Raw genomic sequence first — 19,730 nt, forward strand, 5'->3', positions numbered from 1 at the left:
ATATAGCATTTAAGCTAACAGAATTTCGCTTTGCACGTTAGCCAATTGTTGTAAACATTAGCATTATGTGACATTAAGGCTAGCAGACCTTTGCTATGCAAGTTAGCCAGTTGCAAGTCCGCTAAAATGTCCGCTAGCTTAAATGCTAAATAACATTATTGCTTACCAGATAGTTTCTGGTGTGCACAAGATTGCTTACATTTATTTTATTTCTGCTGATGTCCCTTTAGGTGCTCCGTAGTATTTTGCGGGTCAACTGTTGTTGTTTTTTAAAGATTTTTTTTTTTGGGGGGGGGGGGCAAAGCTTCTTGTCACCCTGGGCACCATGTACACTAGGAACGCCAGTGGTGATAAACGTTCAATCAATGAAAAAAAACAAAAAACAAACAGGCATTACTGCAAATTGTATTCAACACTATTTATGACGTGTTAGAGAAAAATATTGGAGGGGAAAAAAATCATTTAAAAGTTGTACGAGAGGAAAAAGGGACGAGCGTGATGACGTCACACGCCGCGTTGGCTGGCAAGAAAAAAAAGTGGTGAAAAGTTTTTGGGAGCTCCCCCCCGCCCCCGTGTGTTTTTGTTTGGGGGGTTCGACTCGTTCGGTTCGCGTTAATGTGGTCTTCCCCCCGCTAAAATGTGGTTAAAACGGGAGTGTGTTTTTTTGTTTGGATCTACTGAGCGACGGGACGCTTAAAGCTTCGACTAAAAGGGGACGAAAATCTCAGCGACCACCGTCGGTTCACCTCTGCGGGTCGGTCCGTCTCGTTAGCCACCTAGCTTGCTAAGGGCTGCTAGTTGACCCGAAGACAAAAAAAAAAAAAAAAAAAACAGCCGCGGACATGGCGGAAACCAAAATCATCTATCATATCGACGAGGAGGAGACTCCGTATTTGGTAAAGATCCCCATCGGCGCCGAAAGTATCACTCTGTTGGACTTTAAGCAAGTCTTGAACAAGCCCAACTACAAGTTCTTCTTCAAATCCATGGACCAGGACTTTGGGTGAGTTGAAAATTAGATTCCTTTCTGTTATTTGCAGAAAATAATCGCGCTAAGAATCATGAGATCGTGAATTCCATCATGGTAAGACTTTCATAATTGGGGGGGATTTTTTGTGTGTGCCCCCCCACTCTTTAACACTTTGGCCTGCCAGGATTTCCTCCCCCTCCTTCCAGTCTCCTCCACATTGTAGGAACAATCTCCTCCCTGCTATCAATTCATCTTTTTGTGCTGGCTGCTAATCCTCCTCCTGAGGAATGCAGGATTGGACGTCAGTTGCCGTCAATGGAGGCCATTCATGGAATAAATACAGCCGTTTGAACCGTAGGAAGGATGTTGTTGTGTTTTCTTAGTTTAAGTTTTGTAAGTGCTAATATGCTAACGTTATTGTTAGTTAATGTCAAAACAGTATAACTTTAAAGCAACTCTGGTTTATCTACCACCATCAGTGGCAGCTAATGAGTTAAATAACAACTCATTTATGCAGTTTTCCCATGTTTTCCTATTGACATCTATTGTCGTCAATGGCACTGAGACTGACATAACTCATTGACTGCCACTGACTTGTAGTTGAACCGGCCTATTTCAGCTTACAACACTGAAAGTTCGAAAACAAATCAGCAACCCTCTGAGATTGGACGTCTATTAGCGAACTGCAACATAATCACTCAATGCCAGAATTTGACATCTATCGCCATCAATGTCAGACACAATTGCAACAAAACTGGGTTTTGAGGATGTACTGTGTCAGTTTTTGGCCCCTTGATATCCGAGTTCCTGTAAATAAAAATCCGACCCAGCAAAAGGAGTGTGTCGTGGTGGGTGTTTTTATTTGCCCTGGTATGAGGCCAGCTGTCGGCCACAGCAGTGTGTGTGGCGTTTTGACAGGAGAGTTTTAGGGAGGGGGATGAGAGAGACCATCCTGAGAAACCTGGGCTGGTCATGGACCATTTTCTAGCGTTAAAGTCTCTGGATTGCCGCTGGACGACACTGTTGGGGCAGAGGCTTTCATGTTAGCAATCCTGTTCTTAACAACTGCTTCATCGACTACTAGACTCAAGACCACACTATCAGAGAACTTGCCTGAGAACCAGAAAGTAGTCTTGCACCGATACCATTTTTTGGCCCTGATACCGATACCTGCCAGTGCAGTAATGGCCGATACCATGCCAATAACACTCCGTTTATTTATGTATATGGCGCAAAACACTCAGGTGACTTGAAGTTCCGCTCGGAGACCCCCAATGTGGCCAAATTTCAAAACTTTCCGATATGCATGTGTGATACATCATTGGAAAGCTTAAAATATCAATTTTCTGGGGGAAGAAAAATTTTGGACAGGAGGGCATTTTTAAAACAAAATGTTTTTTTAAACAGCAAAACCCTATCTGGAGGTGAGAGCACGCAAGAGCAGAATTACAGACGCCATGACCATAACGAGATATTATCGCGTACTTACCTTGTTTCGATTCAAAAACTCCATGTCGCATGTATCACTGAGTGTCAAGAAACAGTTGTGAATGGCCACATTTTGGGGGGGATTTTATGGGTGAAACATGGTAATATAACAAGGCTCGCGATGCAGAAATTGCAGACATCAAGGAATGGTCGAGATTTTCTTTTTCATATATTTACCCCTTTAAACTTTTTTTCCCCAATTTTTCTCTGTTTGGATCAATTATTTATCATCTAACATGTCGGAGAAAATGTGACAGCAACAAAAAATAAAATAAAATTAAGCGATAGTTATGAGGTAGGTAGATAACCGTGACTTTTTTACAGACGCCATTTTTTTCTTTGTGACGTCATTTGTTTAAAAATTTAAAATATGCGAGCGAATAATTTTCTAAAGTCGTTTTTTTTTTTTCTAAACGAAATATTAGACATCAATTAATGATTCTAAGCAAAAAATGACAGACATTTTGAATAATAAATATAACTACTTGCATTGTTTTCATGGCTGGGTTGAAAAAAAAAAAAACGGTTGCGCGACGTCTGTAAACGGGGGTTTCTAGGGTGTTGTGTTTGATAGAACAATATGTCCATAAACTGCCATAGCAGATTCATGGCGCATTAAGTCTCCAAACTATTTTTAATTTGTCCGTTTTACCCTGGAAACCCCCGTTTACAGACGTTGCGCAACTGCTTTTGTTTCAACCAAGCCATAAAAAGTAGGTAAGTACTCGTATTGATTATTCGAAATGTCATTTTTAGCTTAGAATCATTAATTGATGTCTAATATTTTGTTAAAAACAAAAAAAAAAAACTTTAAAAAATATTCACTCGCATATTTTAAACTTTTAAACAAATTACGTCACAATTAAAAAATTAGCGTCTGTAATATAGTCACAGATATTTACCTCATACCTATCACTTAATTGTATTTTTTTTCATTACTGTCGCAGTTTCCCCAATATTTTAGATGATAAATAATCGATACAAACAAAGAAAAATTGGAAAAAAAAGTTTAAAAGGGTAAATATATTGAAAAGAAAATCTCGACCACTCTTTGATGTCTGCGATTTCTGCATCGCGACCCTTGTTACATTGCCATGTTTCACCCATAAAATCCCCCAAAAATCCAGCTGTGGACATTCACAACTGTTTCTTGACACTCAGTGATGCATGCTACATGGAGTTTTTGGATCAAAAAGTGGTAAGTACGCGATAATATCTCGTTAAGAATAAGATCATGGTGTCTTTGATTATGCTCTCGCGTGCTCTCGCCTCCAGTTAGGGTTTTGCTGTTTAAAAATTGTTAAAAATTTTTTTTAAATACCCCCCTGTTCAAAATTTTTCTTCCCCCAGAAAATTGAGATTTTAAGCTTTCCAATGATATGCATAAAGGACAATTTTGAAATTTGGCCATATTGGGGGTCTCAGAGCGGAACTTCAATTCACCTGAGTGTTTTCCGCCAAATATATACTGTATATATATTTTTTCTTTTAAAGAGCTATATACTTGGGTCATTGCTATCATGACATTGTCAGGCTTCTGCTTACCTTTGTGAAATAGGAAAAAGACTAATACAAAGTGAATCCAGTAGAACTTTTTATTGCATACCTGTTATGGGGGACAATAGTTGAATAAACCTAAGGCTCTCAAAGGCCAAAATAGTGCTAAATTCGTGAAATTAAAACATGTATAATACTAGCCCAGCAGTAGAAAAATAAAAATACATTTATAACAATAAACTGAATGAGCAGATACTTTTTAAAACCTCTCAAATGCCAAACAATGTAACTTTCATGAAATTATAAGTTATAATAATAATAATAATAATAATTAGAGCTTTCAAACGATTAAAATTTTTGATCGAGTTAATTATAGCTTAAAAATTAATTAATCGTAATTTGGGCTGTCAAACGATTAAAATTTTTAATCGAGTTAATTACAGCTAAAAAATAATCATAATTAATCGCAATTAATCGCAATTCCATCCATCTATAAAATATGCCATATTTTTCTGTAAATTATTGTTAGAATGGAAAGCTAAGACACAAGATGGATATATACATTCAACATACGGTACATAGGGACTGTATTTGTTTATTATAACAATAAACAAGATGGCATTAGCATTATTATTAGAGCTGGGAATCTTTGGGCACCTAACGACTCGATTACGATTCAGAGGCTCCGATTAGATTATAAAACGATTATTGATACACCCCCCCCTCCTTTTTTTTTTTTTTTTTTTTTTTTAAATGTTTTGTACATTAGTTCCAAAATTGTTCAAAAATCCTCTCAGGCTAAACCAAACTACTATTTCAGTATCAAGTTAACATATAGCAGTAAACAAATATACAAAAATAACAGTAAATAAAAAACTCCAGTCCCCATTCTGTAACAGCAGCTTTAAACTACATTCAATTAATTTAATGTTGTGAATCAACTGTTAAAGTTGTTAAAATTGCTCCCGTTATTCCATAATTTCCCTTTTGTCTACTTTCGACATGTGAAAGTTTTAATACTATTTTAAAGATAGATTCAAGTCAATATTTTACCGATTTAGGAGTATTTTAGATAAAAAGTTAATTAGGTTTGCTTGGAAGGTTCGCTACAACAGCCTTGCAGGGAAGTGCACTGCTTTAAGATGGCGGCCGTTTACTAACGCTCGCATCTAGCTTTTTGTAGATGTGCTGCTCACGCTACCGAATCAATGGTCCATCTAGTCCTATATAAATGATATCTACCATTACATTATGTGGATGACGTACTTTGTAGCAGCTTTTCGGCAGCAGTCAGGTATGTTGTTGTGTTTTTTGATCTCGTGGCATGAGTTGAGCTAGAGCCGTGAGTTGAGCATTGGCATTACCCGAGGGGCCGGGTAATGAGAAGCATGATGTTTAGCTACTCTCGCTGCGTTCTTCCTCGTTGCGCCCCGAAGACCGCGTGGCACGCTGAGTCTGTTGTACTTCCGCTTTACTTGGCATATTTCAATAATCGGAATTTGGATGTTTGTGAATCATTCTCGAATCTTCCACGGCCGAATCGCGAATAATCTAAGAATCGGAAATTTTGCACACCTCTAATTATTGTTATAATAATAATTAACATTATTTGTTAAAGCGATCCATGGATAGAAAGAATTGTAGTTCTTAAAAGATAAATGTTAGTACAAGTTATAGAAATTTTATATTAAAACCCCTCTTACTGTTTTCGTTTTAATAAAATTTGTAAAAATTTCAATCAAAAAATAAACTAGTAGCCCGCCATTGTTGATGTCAATAATTACTTACACAATCCTCGTGGGTGCTGAAGCCTATAAAATCAGTCGCACCCAAGCGCCAGCAGAGGGCGGCAAAACTCCATAAAACACAATTAACATGTGGGCATTTCTCTGTACTGTCTTTTAAACCTGTCTGAGTGGCATGTGCGTTAATTGTGTCGAATATTTTAACGTGATTAATTTAAAAAATTAATTACCGCCTGTTAACGCGATAATTTTGACAGCTCTAATCGTAATTAATCGCAATTCAAACCATCTCTAAAATATGCCATATTTTTATGTAAATTATTGTTGGAATGGAAAGATATGACACAAGACGGATATATACATTCAACATACCGTACATAAGTAATGTATTAGTTTATTATAACAATAAATCAACAAGATGGCATTAACATTATTAACATTCTCTTAAGGCGATCCATGGATAGAAAGACTTGTAGTTCTTAAAAGATAAATGTTAGTACAAGTTATAGAAATTGTATATTAAAACCCCTCTTAATGTTTTCGTTTTATTAAAATGACAAATTTTCACATTTTCAATCAAAAAATAAACTAATAGCTCCCCATTGTTGATGTCAATAATTACACCTCTTACTCATGGTGCTGAAAGCTATAAAATCTGTTGGACCCAAGCGCCAGCAGAGGGCGTCAAACACCAAAAAACAAGTAACAAGCAGACATTACACTCTGCTGTCATTTTAATCTGTTTGAGCGGGGCATGTGCATTCATTGCCTCAAATATTTTAACGTGATTAATTAGAACTATTACCGCCCGTTAACGCGATAATTTTGACACCCTTAATTATAATAATTGACTACAGCATCCTGTCTATCTATTACCCTCCCTCTTTGTGCACCAGCAGCAAATAACTCCATCTATAGCAACGCACAAATGCAAACAGCGTACACACACACAACTTAGCCACTTAGCTTACTCTGCTTACTTCTACAGCACTTTTGAAACAGGTCTCAAATTACTGCGGCATTTCTTTCAGTATAAGACCAAAAAATACTAAAGTACCTTTGACATGGGGATGCTCCAGTTGAGCAGCAATCGCGTGGCTGCTGTGTGTGAGATCTAGTCCTGCAACGATTAATCGATTAACTCGAGTATTCGATTAGAAAAAAAGATTCAAATTAAATTTTGCTGCTTCGAGTATTCGTTTCTATGAAGTGGCGTTGTAATGGTTTGTTTTGAAAGTGTTTGCATTTAGTTTTATTGATTTAGGTGCATACACTGCCCTCTAGTCTGCCTCTTTCACATGGCCGAATACAATTGCTTCCTGTTAAGACCAACATAAGCTAGGTTTTTTGTTTGAGCTAATGTTTTTTTAATAAATTCGTAATTTAGTTTATATTTCGCCAATGTTTGTGCGAATATGTGTTTGAACCATTTGTTAAGAGCATTGTAAAAAAAAAAAAAAAAAACTTGTTTTATAGCATTTAAGCTAGCGGACTTTTGCTATGTAAGGTAGCCATTTTTTCTTTTGTTGTACATTGATCCTTATTTATTTATTTATTTATTTATCAATTTATTTTTGTACCGCTTGAGGCTCAGCTCTGATATTTTGATTTTTTTATGTTCCTTATCCGATTACTTGATTATTCGACCTAACTAGTTCATTGATTGATCGACTACTAAAATAATCGATAGCTGCAGCCCTAGTGAGATCCCTTGAATTCATTTGCATTAACTACTATGCTTTCCATTCGGCTGTAAAGCCAAGCAGGGAAAGTTGGGAGACTTGGCTGCTCCAGACATCGGTTGAAAAGCTTCTGGCACCTGCCTTCTCCAGCTTTTCTAAAACATTTTTCAATACTTTATTCTTTAGTGCAGGATAGTCGTCTCCTTCATGTATTTGCGACTTGGGACCTTATACCTAGGTACTGCGTGAGCCATAAAAAGCAGGATTCACACGCTTTCAACAAAGGCAAGGGGCAGGTTACAGACAACAGTCGTTTCTGTGACTTTTTTTTCAGACATCTGTCTTGCTGCTTCACTCTTCTCGTCCCACTGCCCAGGGTTTGTTGCTGCGGTTCATCCCCAGCCATTGTACTCGACACTGAAATATTCTGAAAGCACCGACATTTTCATCTACTCTGAGTTTGTTTTTCCTCCATATGAAAAAGCTGCCTCGGCATTGGTTAAGAGCAACTGTTGGTCCGCTCTCATTGGTCTGGTCTGGAGCAGGTCAATAGCGATAGCTGCTTGGCATGCAAAGTAATCACGTGTGATCACATAGCACAGAGTGTAGTGCGCGTCAGGCTGTGGTGTTATAATACTGGACCAGTGAATGGTATCGGCGCCCTGTTTGTTGGTAATCACAGATACCAATACTACCATTTCGGCCCGGATCCCCCCGCCGATACTGGTATCGGTACATCATTAGTTTTAAGTGTCGAAACACGGACTGGTCAAGGACCATTTTCTAGGGTAGAAGTCTAAGGAATGCCGCTGCACTACACATGTTAATGTTGGGGTAGAGGCTTCATGAGATCAATCCTGTTCTTAACAGCTGCTTCAACTACTACTAGACTCAAGACCACACTATCAGAGAACTTATCCGAGAACGAGAAAGAACCACGGTTTTAAGTGTCGAAACCTGGACTGGTCATGGACTATTTTCTAGGGTAAAAGTCTAAGGATTGCCGTTGCACTACACATATTAATGTTGGGGTAGACGCTTCATGTGAGCAATCGTGTTCTAAAAAGCTGCTTCAACTATTACTAGATTCAAGACCAAACTATTGGAGAACTTGCCCGAGAACCAGAAAGACCCCTGGCTTTAAGTGTCGAGACTGGGGCAAAACCAAGAACAGTCTTTAGATTGAAACCTCAATCGAATTGTTTTTCTGTTTCAGGGTGGTGAAGGAAGAAATTTCAGATGACAGCGCAAAGTTGCCATGCTTTAATGGTCGCGTGGTCTCCTGGGTAAGTACGCCAAACAATCGCCACTTCTCCAGAAATTAAATGTCCGATAGCGCCTTCCTGCCTGAGATGGATGTTTTTTAATGACTGAAATCGGGTAAAACAACTCGGGACCACGTCTTTGACGGTCACTGGCTCGTTCCCCAGCCCGTGGCTAACATTTCAAGGAGAGACAAAAAAACGGCGAGCGGACTTGGCCCGGTTGAGCAGGTTTGAGGCTCAAGCATCTGTTAAGTGCATAAGAATGAAGGGAGCGCTTTAAAGTAAAGAAACCCGGGGGAGCGATATGTGAGCCGCACGCTAAGAAGGGTGGAGAGATCCCAAATGACATACAGGAAGCGTGTGTGTAGGGAAGAGTGGCTGTGAAATTCCATTTAGTTGAATTGTTTTGTCAGAAAATGCGTCACGCTTGCATCTTGCAGCAGAAAGGCAAGTACGCCAAGTGTAGAGTATGCGTACAGTACCTCACTGTTTGTTTGATGATAGCGATAAGGGTAAGAATGAAGGATTATGTTTCAGTGATCCCCGTGAGACCTGGGCTTGAAAAGAGAGCAGTGTTTGCATGTCAAAATAATTGACATCCTACCTCTTGATCCACCCTGTTGACACTCTCTGTGCTTAATTACATTTCCCTTCATCCCTCGCTTCTGAATCCTCACAAACTTTTTTGGGGATGTCAGCTCGTGTCTTCGGACGCTCCGGCCACAGAATCTGCAGCTCCGGCGGCAATCCCCGCTGCGGAGACGTCTGTCCAGCCTTCGCCCCCTCCTCCGCCCCTGCCGCCCCCGCCCGCAGAGAGGACCGGGGGCATCGGAGACTCCAGACCGCCCTCCTTCCAGTGAGGAACCGACCCCGTCTCTGTGGCACAATTGCAACCGCGAAAACTGGACCGTGCCGCGAGTCTGACCGTAATTTCTCGCAGCCCCAACGCGACGGGTAGTGTGGAGACTTTGGACGAGCAGACCGAAACGGAGTCCGTTGTTTCCTTCAGGAGAGAGAGACCTCGACACAGGGATAGCGTGGAGCAACATGGTAAGCCATCGAAATGGTCGTCGCGACATACTCGAGGGAGACAAAACCCTGACGTCAGGTGTCTCTCAGGGCCTCGCGTCAACGGACAAAGTCGCTTGGAGCGGCACTTAGCAGGGTACGAGAGCTCCAGCACGATGATGAGCAGTGAGCTGGAAACAACCAGTTTCTGCGACTCTGAGGACGACGACACCATGAGCAGGTGAAGCCGAAGCCTTAACTCTAGCGCAAGGGAACCCTACGCATTTGACTTCTATGACTTCTTCTTCGGTAGGTTCAGCAGCGCAACAGAACAGAGTACGGCCTCCAGACTCTTGAAACGGCATCGGCGACGCAGGAAACAGCGCCCCCCTCGCTTAGAGAGGGTACGCTAGTGTTTCATGGTCAACATCCCACCATCTTCATCTGAATATCTTCTGTGGACTTGCGAGTAAGGTTTTTTCCTCCTTTTAGGCTTCCTCTTTCAGCAGTGTGACGGATTCCACCATGTCGTTGAACATCATCACCGTGACCTTGAACATGGGTGCGTATCGTGTCTGTTGATATAAATTGCGAGAAAAATATTTTTCTGATGATCTTCCGATGTTTAGAGAAGTACAACTTCCTGGGCATTAGCATTGTGGGCCAAAGCAATGAAAGGGGCGATGGCGGCATCTACATTGGTTCAATCATGAAGGGCGGGGCCGTGGCCGCCGATGGACGCATCGAACCCGGAGACATGCTATTGCAGGTGACGAGACAAACAGAGTTTCTCTGCGGTGGGTGTGATTACGACCTCCAAGCTAATTGGATTCTGTTCTCCGCTAGGTCAACGACATCAACTTTGAGAATATGAGCAACGACGACGCAGTGCGAGTGCTGAGGGAGATCGTGCACAAGCCGGGGTAAGCTGATGACTTGGCGAGAATCGCTGTTCATGCTAGTGATGTATCTCTGGGCTTTGTCAGGCCGATTATCCTTACCGTGGCCAAGTGCTGGGACCCGTCTCCGCAAGGTTACTTCACTCTGCCGCGAAGTAAGTGACATCGGAAGCCGAGTGTCAGACCAATCGGAGTTCGTTTTTTTAGGAGATACTTTGAACCGATTTTCCCTACGCAGATGAACCTATTCGACCAATTGACCCAGCGGCATGGGTCAGCCACTCAGTAGCTATGACCGGCGCCTACCCGGCCTTCCCGGGAAGCTCCTCTCTAAGTACCATCACTTCCTCCTCTTCCGTCACAGAGCCCGAGCGTGAGTTTTAATTTGGTTTTCTGTCTCTTCAAAACATGTCTTGGCACCTGGTTAACTTCGTAAAACCTGGCATTCACGTACAGTCCCTGACAAAAGTCTTGTTGCTTATCCGTTTTGTAGAAACAATTGTGAATGCCCTGACTTTTAATTATTCAACTGGTTTCAGAAATGGCTCATATGAAGGCTAAGACCCTCCCAAATGATGTTGAATCTACAAAAATTTGTTTCACTGAAAAAAGATTTATCATTTAATGAAGACATAAAGGTCAAATTTTGGCAAGACAAAAGTTTTGTCGCCTACAAAAAGTAGTGTGAAAATTGAACAAAAAATGTACTTCAAATACAAGAGATCCAAATGTAATATTTTGTATGGCTTCCATGGGCTGGAGGGACTGCATCCATGCGGTTCGGCAAGGATTTATACAATTTATTGATGAAGTCATCAGGAACATCAAAGAAAGCAGTCTTGCATGCCTCCCAGAGTTCATCAACATTCTTGGGTTTTGTCTTCCATGATTTTGCCACCACCAAATTTCACTGTTTTGTGGCAAAAGGTGGATTTTTCAGATGAATCTTGCACTGAATTACACCACAGTTGCTGCAAATATTGCAGGATACCTACTGGAGCCCGCATGGATCCGAGTTTCACTCAGAAAACTCTGAAATTTGGTGGTGGCAAAATCATGGTCTGGGCTTGCATCCAGGTCATTCATTGTCAGACGGAAGCAGCACGGCAAAACACCACGCAAAAAAATAAGTCAAAATATCAAAATGGCTTATCTCTTCGTCCTCTGTAGGATCATGGCCCCTAACAAAATGTTTACTGTATATGAAATGTGAATGGCTTCACCTTGCTGGCGTTAAACTGGTCTTTTGGACGTCCGCGCAAATTGATCCATTCTTCACATTTTTTCGGAAACGTATGAAGAAAACATCCTTCATATGTCGTAATGTCTAGAGTCGTTTCTACAAGTTTTATAGTAGCAGTGTTTGATTGGCATGTTCTTTTTTTGACATATTACCGGAGAAAACAAGCAGAAATAACATGGAATGTATGCGAGGGCGTGTCTGTAATGACCCATTTCTGCGTAACAATGGCGACGCCACGGTCTAAAAATAGCATACGTGTGGTACGCTATTGTTCTTTTGTTGTACTTAGATCCTCATTTATTTATTTTTTTTAATACCGTTTGAGGCTAAGCTCAGGTACAGTGGTACCTCGACATACGATCGCTTCGACACACGATCTTTTCGACATCCGACGTAAAATTTGACTTGCCATTTGTTTCTACATCCGACGACATGCTCGAAATACGACGACATGACAGCACCGCAGACAAATGCACGGCGGATTTTCTTGTGTGAGAAATCAACACAAAAGATTTCAAAAAGGGTGGTACAGGTGATGAAACAAAGAAAAAGGTGACGCTTACCTTTTAAATGGAGTTGCAAATTATAGAGATATATGAGCGTGGGGTGTGCATCCGTGAACTGGCTCAAGAACACAACTCCACGGTCTTCTTCTGACCACCGTTCGCCAGTCATTATAAGTTAAGCTGATAATTATTATTGTGGTAAAATCGCCAAAGAAATCGCCAGCTTTGCCATGTTTTTATCATTTATTTCACAACTTATTCAACACAAAACGCCTACTGTCTGCCGCAATTGATGGGGTTCTCAAGAAAACATTGAAAGGGAAAGTGAAACTCTGTGAAAGGGAAAGTGAAACTGTTTCTGGCACGATAGCCCCGTGGCGCGTTCAGGTACAGAAAAAAACATCCGCCACATTAGAACCCGATTTGTTACATTATTACAGGAATTATTGTATTATTAGTATATTTTTCCGATTTTTATTTGTAATGTATTCGTTTTACTATGTGTAATTGCCATTTGTGATAGTACCAGCAGTATTTATTAAGGATTTAGTGTAGGTTTTTGGGCTGTGGAACGAATTAATGGAATTATAATGTATTCCTATGGGAAAATCCTGCTCGACATACAACCATTTCGACTTACAAACAAGGTCCTGGAACGAATTAACTTCGTATGTAGAGGTACCACTGTATTTTAATTTTTTATGTACCTAATCCGATTACTCGATTATTCGAACTAACTAGTTCATAGATTAATCGACTACTAAAATAATCGATAGCTGCAGCCCGAAATCGCAACCAAGATAGCTGTAGTTCAGTGGCGGAACAAATGTGAACATGGCTTGGGTGCGATTAGCATAAATGGGACCCCACGAGTGGATCATCCGGTGTGTGTTGGGTGCTAGTGGAAATTTTTCCCGCGGGCCCCTCGGGGTGGCAGAGCTATGAGGATGTCCCGATTGCATGTTTTTTCTCTTGATTTTGAGAATCTGCCGAGTCCCGATCTGATTCAGAGGGGGAAAAAAAAGCTCCAAACATGTTACAGTACTGTAATGTTTACAGTAGAGAGTGTTGACTGTAAAACTTAGTCTTTGGTTTATTTATTTATTTATTTTTTCTAGCTAATTTTGTTACTTACTTTTTAGCCCTTAAAAAAAAATAGAAAATTATATACAGTCCCTGACAAAAGTCTTGTCGCATATCCATTTTGGAAGGCAACATAACAAGTTTGAAATATCAACAAATCTTAGCTGCCTCTTACATTCCTAACCATAAAAAGGGACAAATCCTGCAGCAGGATGGTGCTCCATCGCATACTTCAATCTCTACCTCAAAGTTCCTCAAGGCCAAGAAGATCAAGATCCTTCAGGACTGGCCAGCCCAGTCATCAGACATGAACATCATTGAGCATGTCTGGGGTAGGATGAAAGAGGAAGCAAGGAAGACGAAACCCAAGACTGTTGATGAACTCTGGGAGTTATGCCAGACTGCTTTCTTTGATGTTCCTGATGACTTAATCAATAAATTGTATGAATCCTTTGCCGAACCGCATGGATGCAGTCCTTGAAGCCGATGGAAGTCATACAAAATAATTAAATTTGGATCTCACAGCACCACTACTTAATTCGCTTATGTTATGTAACATATTTATGTATTTGAAGTACATTTTTTGTTCAATTTTCACACCACTTTCTGTAAGCGACAAAACCTTTGTCTTCCAAAATTTGACCTTTATGTCTTCATTAAATGGTAAATCTTTTTTCAGTGAAACAAATATATTTTTGTACATTCAACATCATTTGGGAGGGTGTTAGCTTTCATATGAGCCATTTCTGAAACCAATTGAATAATTAAAAGTCAGGTTATTAGTAGGGCTGTCAAAATTATCGCGTTAATGGGCGTTAATTAATTTTTTAAATTAATCACGTTAAAATATTTGACGCAATTAACGCATGCACTGAATGATCAGCTCGCACATTGCCTCAAACAGATTATTACAATGAGGCCGTTTATGGACATTAAGAGTGAAGAGAATGCCACCGGCCGCTTGGGGGCAGCGCCGTTCCATACTGATGTTATTTCTTCTAAACGTGGGAGAATTAGTAGTTGTGAGATGTTTATGCTGTATGCACAATGCAATGCAAATTGCTATTTGTGCTCCACACATATTTCGGTAAGTTTTCTTTCTTTTAGTGGCAATTATGTGTCTCTTGTTGTATTTTGGGTGAGATATGTGCAGAGATATATATCTTATAAAGGCGAGTGGACACAGGCGTTCTTTGGACCGCGCCGTTTATTGGCATAAGCTTGTCCTTCACAACAAACGTAAGTATCGTTTAGTGAAAGCACAACAAAAATAATATTCCTATCTCTCTCAAAAAATAATAATGTTCACAAAAAGAAAAGCACTTCAGTCTATAGTAATGAGGCCCTATTCTCACAGTTAAACAACAATGCAAAATGAACTGGCATTCCATATCAAAATAGCTATGCAAAATACACGTAAAACTTACTCAGATTTTGGTCACTCTATTCTTATTATTGTTATTTTTATTCTTATCATTATATTAACTCTACTTTTATTATTATATTAACTCTACTTTTGATGGAAAATTTTACAAATTTTATTAAAACGAAAACATGAAGAGGGGTTTTAATATAAAATTACTATAACTCGTAACTATAACATTTACCTTTTAAGAACTACAAGTCTTTCTATCCGTGGATCACTTTAACAGAAAGAATGTTATTAATGCCATTTGTGGATTTATTGTTACAATAAACAATACAGTACTTATGTACTGTATGTATATATCCGCCTTGTGTCTTATCGTTCCATTCCAACAATAATTTACAGAAAAATATGGCATATTTTATAGATGTTTGAATTGCAATTAATTGCTATTAATAACGATTGATTAATTTTTATGCTGTAATTAACTCGATTAAAAATTTTAATCGTTTGACACCCCTAGTTATTAGCAATTGTTTCAACAAAATTGATAAGTGACAAGACTTTTGTCAAGAACTGTACGTGGACATCACATTTTGAGTCGTGTAGGCCACAACTGAAGGTGTTCTGAATCTCTCCGCAGGTTTCGACGACTTCAATTTGTCACTCCACTCGGACATGGCGTCCGTGGCCAAGGCCATGGCGTCCCCAGAGTCGGGGCTGGAAGTTCGAGATCGCATGTGGCTGAAAATCACCATCCCCAACGCTTTCCTCGGTAAGAGAGCGCGTCAGTCCGTGAACCTCCGTGGTCTCCAATTCACATGACTTCACAGGGCAGGCATTATGTTACGGGAATTAAAACCGTGTGATTTGTGGGGAGGGAGGGAAGGAGTGAGGGGAGCCAGAGTACCGATGTGTGAGCGCTTGTTTGACTGAAAACATCTGTTTAAATTGGAATCACCTGCAGTTGACCGGTTAACTTGGAGCAATAAAATACATTTTAATACAATTTTTTCTGTAAAACAACTGTTTTTGTGTATGTAGTCACTCACATTGTTTTCTAGTTGGCTACTTAAGGGACTACTCTGCTTCACTGTTTTTTGTGTAGGCTCTGATGTAGTGGAGTGGCTATTCCACCACATCGAGGGATTCCAGGACCGCCGCGAAGCCAGGAAGTATGCCAGCAATCTGCTGAAGGCCGGCTTCATCCGTCACACGGTCAACAAGATCACCTTCTCGGAACAATGCTATTATGTCTTCGGGGACTTGAGTGACTGTGAGAATTGTGAGTAACTAGCGTAAACCTCTGAGTGCTCTCCAGATCCGGACTTTTCCGGAAATAGTAGCTAAAGACAACGTGATATTCCGCGCAGATATGGCCAACCTGTCTCTGAACGACAACGACGGATCCAGCGGGGCCTCAGATCAGGACACCTTGGCACCACTGCCTCTCCCCGGGGCGTCACCCTGGCCTATGATGCACACGTTCCCCTACCAGCCCTACGCCGCCCATCCTTACTCTAGCCAGCCTCCTCCATACCACGAGCTCACCAGCTACAGCTACACACCGGGAAGCACGGGCAGCCAGCACAGCGAAGGTGAGCATTAGCGGTTTTGACTTTAGCATGGTCATAAAGTCTAGCTACAGTGGGGCAAATAAGTATTTCGTCAACCACTAATTGTGCAAGTTTTCCCACTTGAAAATATTAGAGAGGCCTGTAATTGTCAACATGGGTGAACCTCAACTGTGAGAGACAGAATTTGGGGGGGGAAAAAAAAACAGAAAATCGAATTTTTTGATTTTTAAAGAATTTATTTGCAAATCATGGTGGAAAATAAGTATTTGGTCAATACCAAAAGTTCATCTCAATACTATATTATGTACCCTTTGTTGGCAATAACGGAGGCCAAACGTTTTCTGTAAGTCTTCACAAGCTTTTCACACACTGTTGCTGGTCTTTTGGCCCATTCCTCCATGCAGATCTCCTCTAGAGCAGTAATATTTTGGGGCTGTCGTTGGGCAACACGGACTTTCAACTCCCTACACAGATTTTCTATGGGGTTGAGATCTGGAGACTGGCTAGGCCAATCCAGGACCTTGAAATGCTTCTTACGAAGCCACTCCTTTGTTGCCCTGGCTGTATTTTTGGGATCATTGTCATGCTGAAAGACCCAGCCACGTCTCATCTTCAATGCCCTTGCTGATGGAAGGGGATTTTCACTCAAAATCTCTCGATACATGGCCCCATTCATTCTTTCTTTTACACAGATCAGTCGTCCTGGTCCCTTTGCAGAAAAACAGCCCTAAAGCATAATGTTTCCACCCCCACGCTTCACAGTGGGTATGGTGTTCTTCGGATGCAATTCAGTATTCTTTCTCCTCCAAACACGAGAACCTGTGTTTCTACCAAAAAGTACTATTTTGGTCTGATCTAACCATAACACATTCTTCCAGTCCTCTTCTGGATCATCCAAATGCTCTCTAGCGAACCGCAGACGGGCCTGGACGTGTACTGGCTTCAGCAGGGGGACACGTCTGGCAGTGTAAGATTTGAGTCCCTGGCGGCACATTGTATTACTGATAGTAGCCTTTGTGACTGTGGTCCCAGCTATCTGTAGGTCATTCTCTGGGTCCCTCTGTGTGGTTCTGGGATTTTTTGCTCACCGTTCTTGTTATCATTTTGACGCCACGGGGTGAGACCTTGCATGGAGCACCAGATCGAGGGAGATTATCAGTGGTCTTGTATGTCTTCAATTTTCTAATAATTGCTCCCACAGTTGATTTCTTTACACCAAGCGTTTTACCTATTGCAGATTCAGTCTTCCCAGCCTGGTGCAGGTCTACAATATTGTCTTTGGTGTCCTTTGACAGCTCTTTGGTCTTGGCCATAGTGGAGTTTGGAGTGTGACTGACTGAGTTTGTGGACAGGTGTGTTGTATACCGATAATGAGTTAAAACAGGTGCCATTAATACAGGTAACGAGTGGAGCCTCGCTAGAAGGAGTTAAACCTCTTTGACAGCCAGAAATCTTGCTTGTTTGTAGGTGACCAAATACTTATTTTCCACTCTAATTTGCAAATAAATTCTTAAAAATCAAACAATTTGATTTTCTGTTGTTTTATTTCCACATTCTGTCTCTCATGTTTGAGGTTTACCCATGTTGACAATTACAGGCTTCTCTAATCTTTTCAAGTAGGAGAACTTGCACAATTGGTGGTTGACTAAATACTTATTTGCCCCACTGTCGCTGTCATCTCGTGGAAGAGAGACACAGCCACTGGTGCAATTTTAATAGCTAAAAATCATGGAATGAATACATTCTGCTTGTCATCAGGGAGCCGAAGCAGCGGGTCGACGCGAAGCGAAGGGGAACGACGCCGAGGCAGCAAAGGGCCCGGCAGCACGGTGGGCGGCGGGGAGAAATCTCCCTGCGGGGGCGATGCTGGCGGAGGTGACTCGCGCTCCGGCAGCGGCAGCGAATCGGAATATTCTACCCGGAGCAGCTTAAGGCGCGGCCATGGCTCTGCCGCTCCCAGCGAGCATAGCCACGCTTCCTCCCAGCGCTCGCATCATCACCGCATGCCGCAGCCCCCCCACATGTCCCCATACCCGCCAGGCATACTTCCCTACAACCCCATGATGGTGATGATGGTACCTCAGCACCCGCACCCGGCTATGGCTAGCGCTCACGCGCTTCCTCACGCACAGCAGCTAGCCACAGGACCCGTGCACCCCGCTCTGCCACCGCCCCTTTCGTCGGCTTCAGCCGGACCTCCCGGCGCGCCACCCACCCGCGACTTGGGTTCCGTGCCCCCCGAGCTGACTGCGTCCCGCCAGTCTTTCCACTTGGCCATGGGGAACCCCAGCGAGTTCTTTGTGGACGTCATGTAGTCGTGGCGTCCGCGACGCGAGATCGGCGTGTGGCTCCCGCTTGTTTCGGTGCTAGTTGATTACGCTTTTCGAAATTTGGTGAGAACAGGGTTATGTATCGACAAAATCAGACATTCAACGAGCGTGGGAGTAAAAATGTCGCGTAGTCTCAAAAGTATCAATCAAGTTTCAGATGCGAGAGGCGTCATTTTCGTGCGCTTTCTTTGGACTTTGCTAATTCTTTGGTCACATTGTGATTGCTCTTAGGCAATCCAGACCGAGCGCGAAACTGTCAAACGCTAAAGGTTACCGTTCGGACCAAGGATTAGATCCTGTCGCGTCTCCGTTTTGAGCGCATCACGCACACCAGGTACTCTTTTACGGCATTGTTTGACAATGAACGTGTGCGTTTCTCGGTAGGATTCAACACCTAACACCGAGCTGTAATGTGAACGGTCCAAAAACGCGCGAGTCAACTGTTGCGTTTCGTTGTCACATACCGAGTTGTGACGTGTACTGTACAGTGGCTGCTTTGTGGTACAGTTTGGTAAAAAAAACAAAACACCATTCAAAAAGCGGTACTTTAAAAAACAAAAACAAAAAAAAAAACATAGAAGTTTACTGTGATTCACAAGCCTTTTTTTGTTTGTTTGTTAACTGACGATTATTCTTCTTTTTTTTTTTTTTTTTTTTTTTTTTTTTTTACTACGAGTGACCATATAGTTCATGTATAACCCAAATATCAAGGTGCGAAATGAAGAGTCATCCTTTCAATGTTGATTTCATATTGCTAACTTTTGTCAAAAGAATAAAACGTGATTTTGACCCTTTTTTTTGTTGAAGTGTTCATAAAAGAAAAAAAAAAAATCAATAGAAAACAAAACCAAATTGAATTTCAATTAGTTTATTGTTAGCAGACGTCCAATCCATTTGAACTGGATCAAATGGATCAGACATCTATCTCCGTCAACGGCAGCTAAACAGAATCGTGAGCATAGAATATCTGCTATATTGTATTGAGACAACACAAAGGCGGCTTCAGTCAAGCAGTTGACCCAATGAATAAATATGTGACTTGTGGTGGGTTTCTATGGGAGGGGGGCGGGC

The 19,730-nt window shown here is 41.4% G+C and overlaps 1 protein-coding gene across 2 annotated transcripts; it reads left to right on the forward strand.

Annotated features, from left to right (window-relative positions):
- The first annotated feature begins 518 nt into the window (after positions 1–518).
- dvl2 (dishevelled segment polarity protein 2) lies at positions 519–19,689 on the forward strand. 2 transcript variants are annotated; one of them, XM_057856116.1, is made up of 15 exons: positions 521–1,003; positions 8,599–8,668; positions 9,346–9,503; positions 9,588–9,697; positions 9,767–9,896; positions 9,969–10,059; positions 10,148–10,217; positions 10,285–10,424; positions 10,502–10,578; positions 10,642–10,709; positions 10,793–10,927; positions 15,396–15,527; positions 15,861–16,037; positions 16,126–16,350; positions 18,088–19,687. In XM_057856116.1, exons 1-15 carry the CDS (start codon positions 843–845, stop codon positions 18,642–18,644), a joined length of 2,301 nt encoding a protein of 766 aa, XP_057712099.1. In that variant the 5' UTR covers positions 521–842; the 3' UTR covers positions 18,645–19,687. The 2 variants fall into 2 exon arrangements, with proteins under 2 accessions (XP_057712098.1, XP_057712099.1); XM_057856115.1 differs by having other exon boundaries at positions 519–1,003; positions 9,588–9,896; positions 18,088–19,689.
- Positions 19,690–19,730: the final 41 nt, after the last annotated feature.

Source organism: Corythoichthys intestinalis, chromosome 13 (genome assembly GCF_030265065.1).
Source record: "Corythoichthys intestinalis isolate RoL2023-P3 chromosome 13, ASM3026506v1, whole genome shotgun sequence".
Lineage (NCBI taxonomy): Eukaryota > Metazoa > Chordata > Actinopteri > Syngnathiformes > Syngnathidae > Corythoichthys > Corythoichthys intestinalis.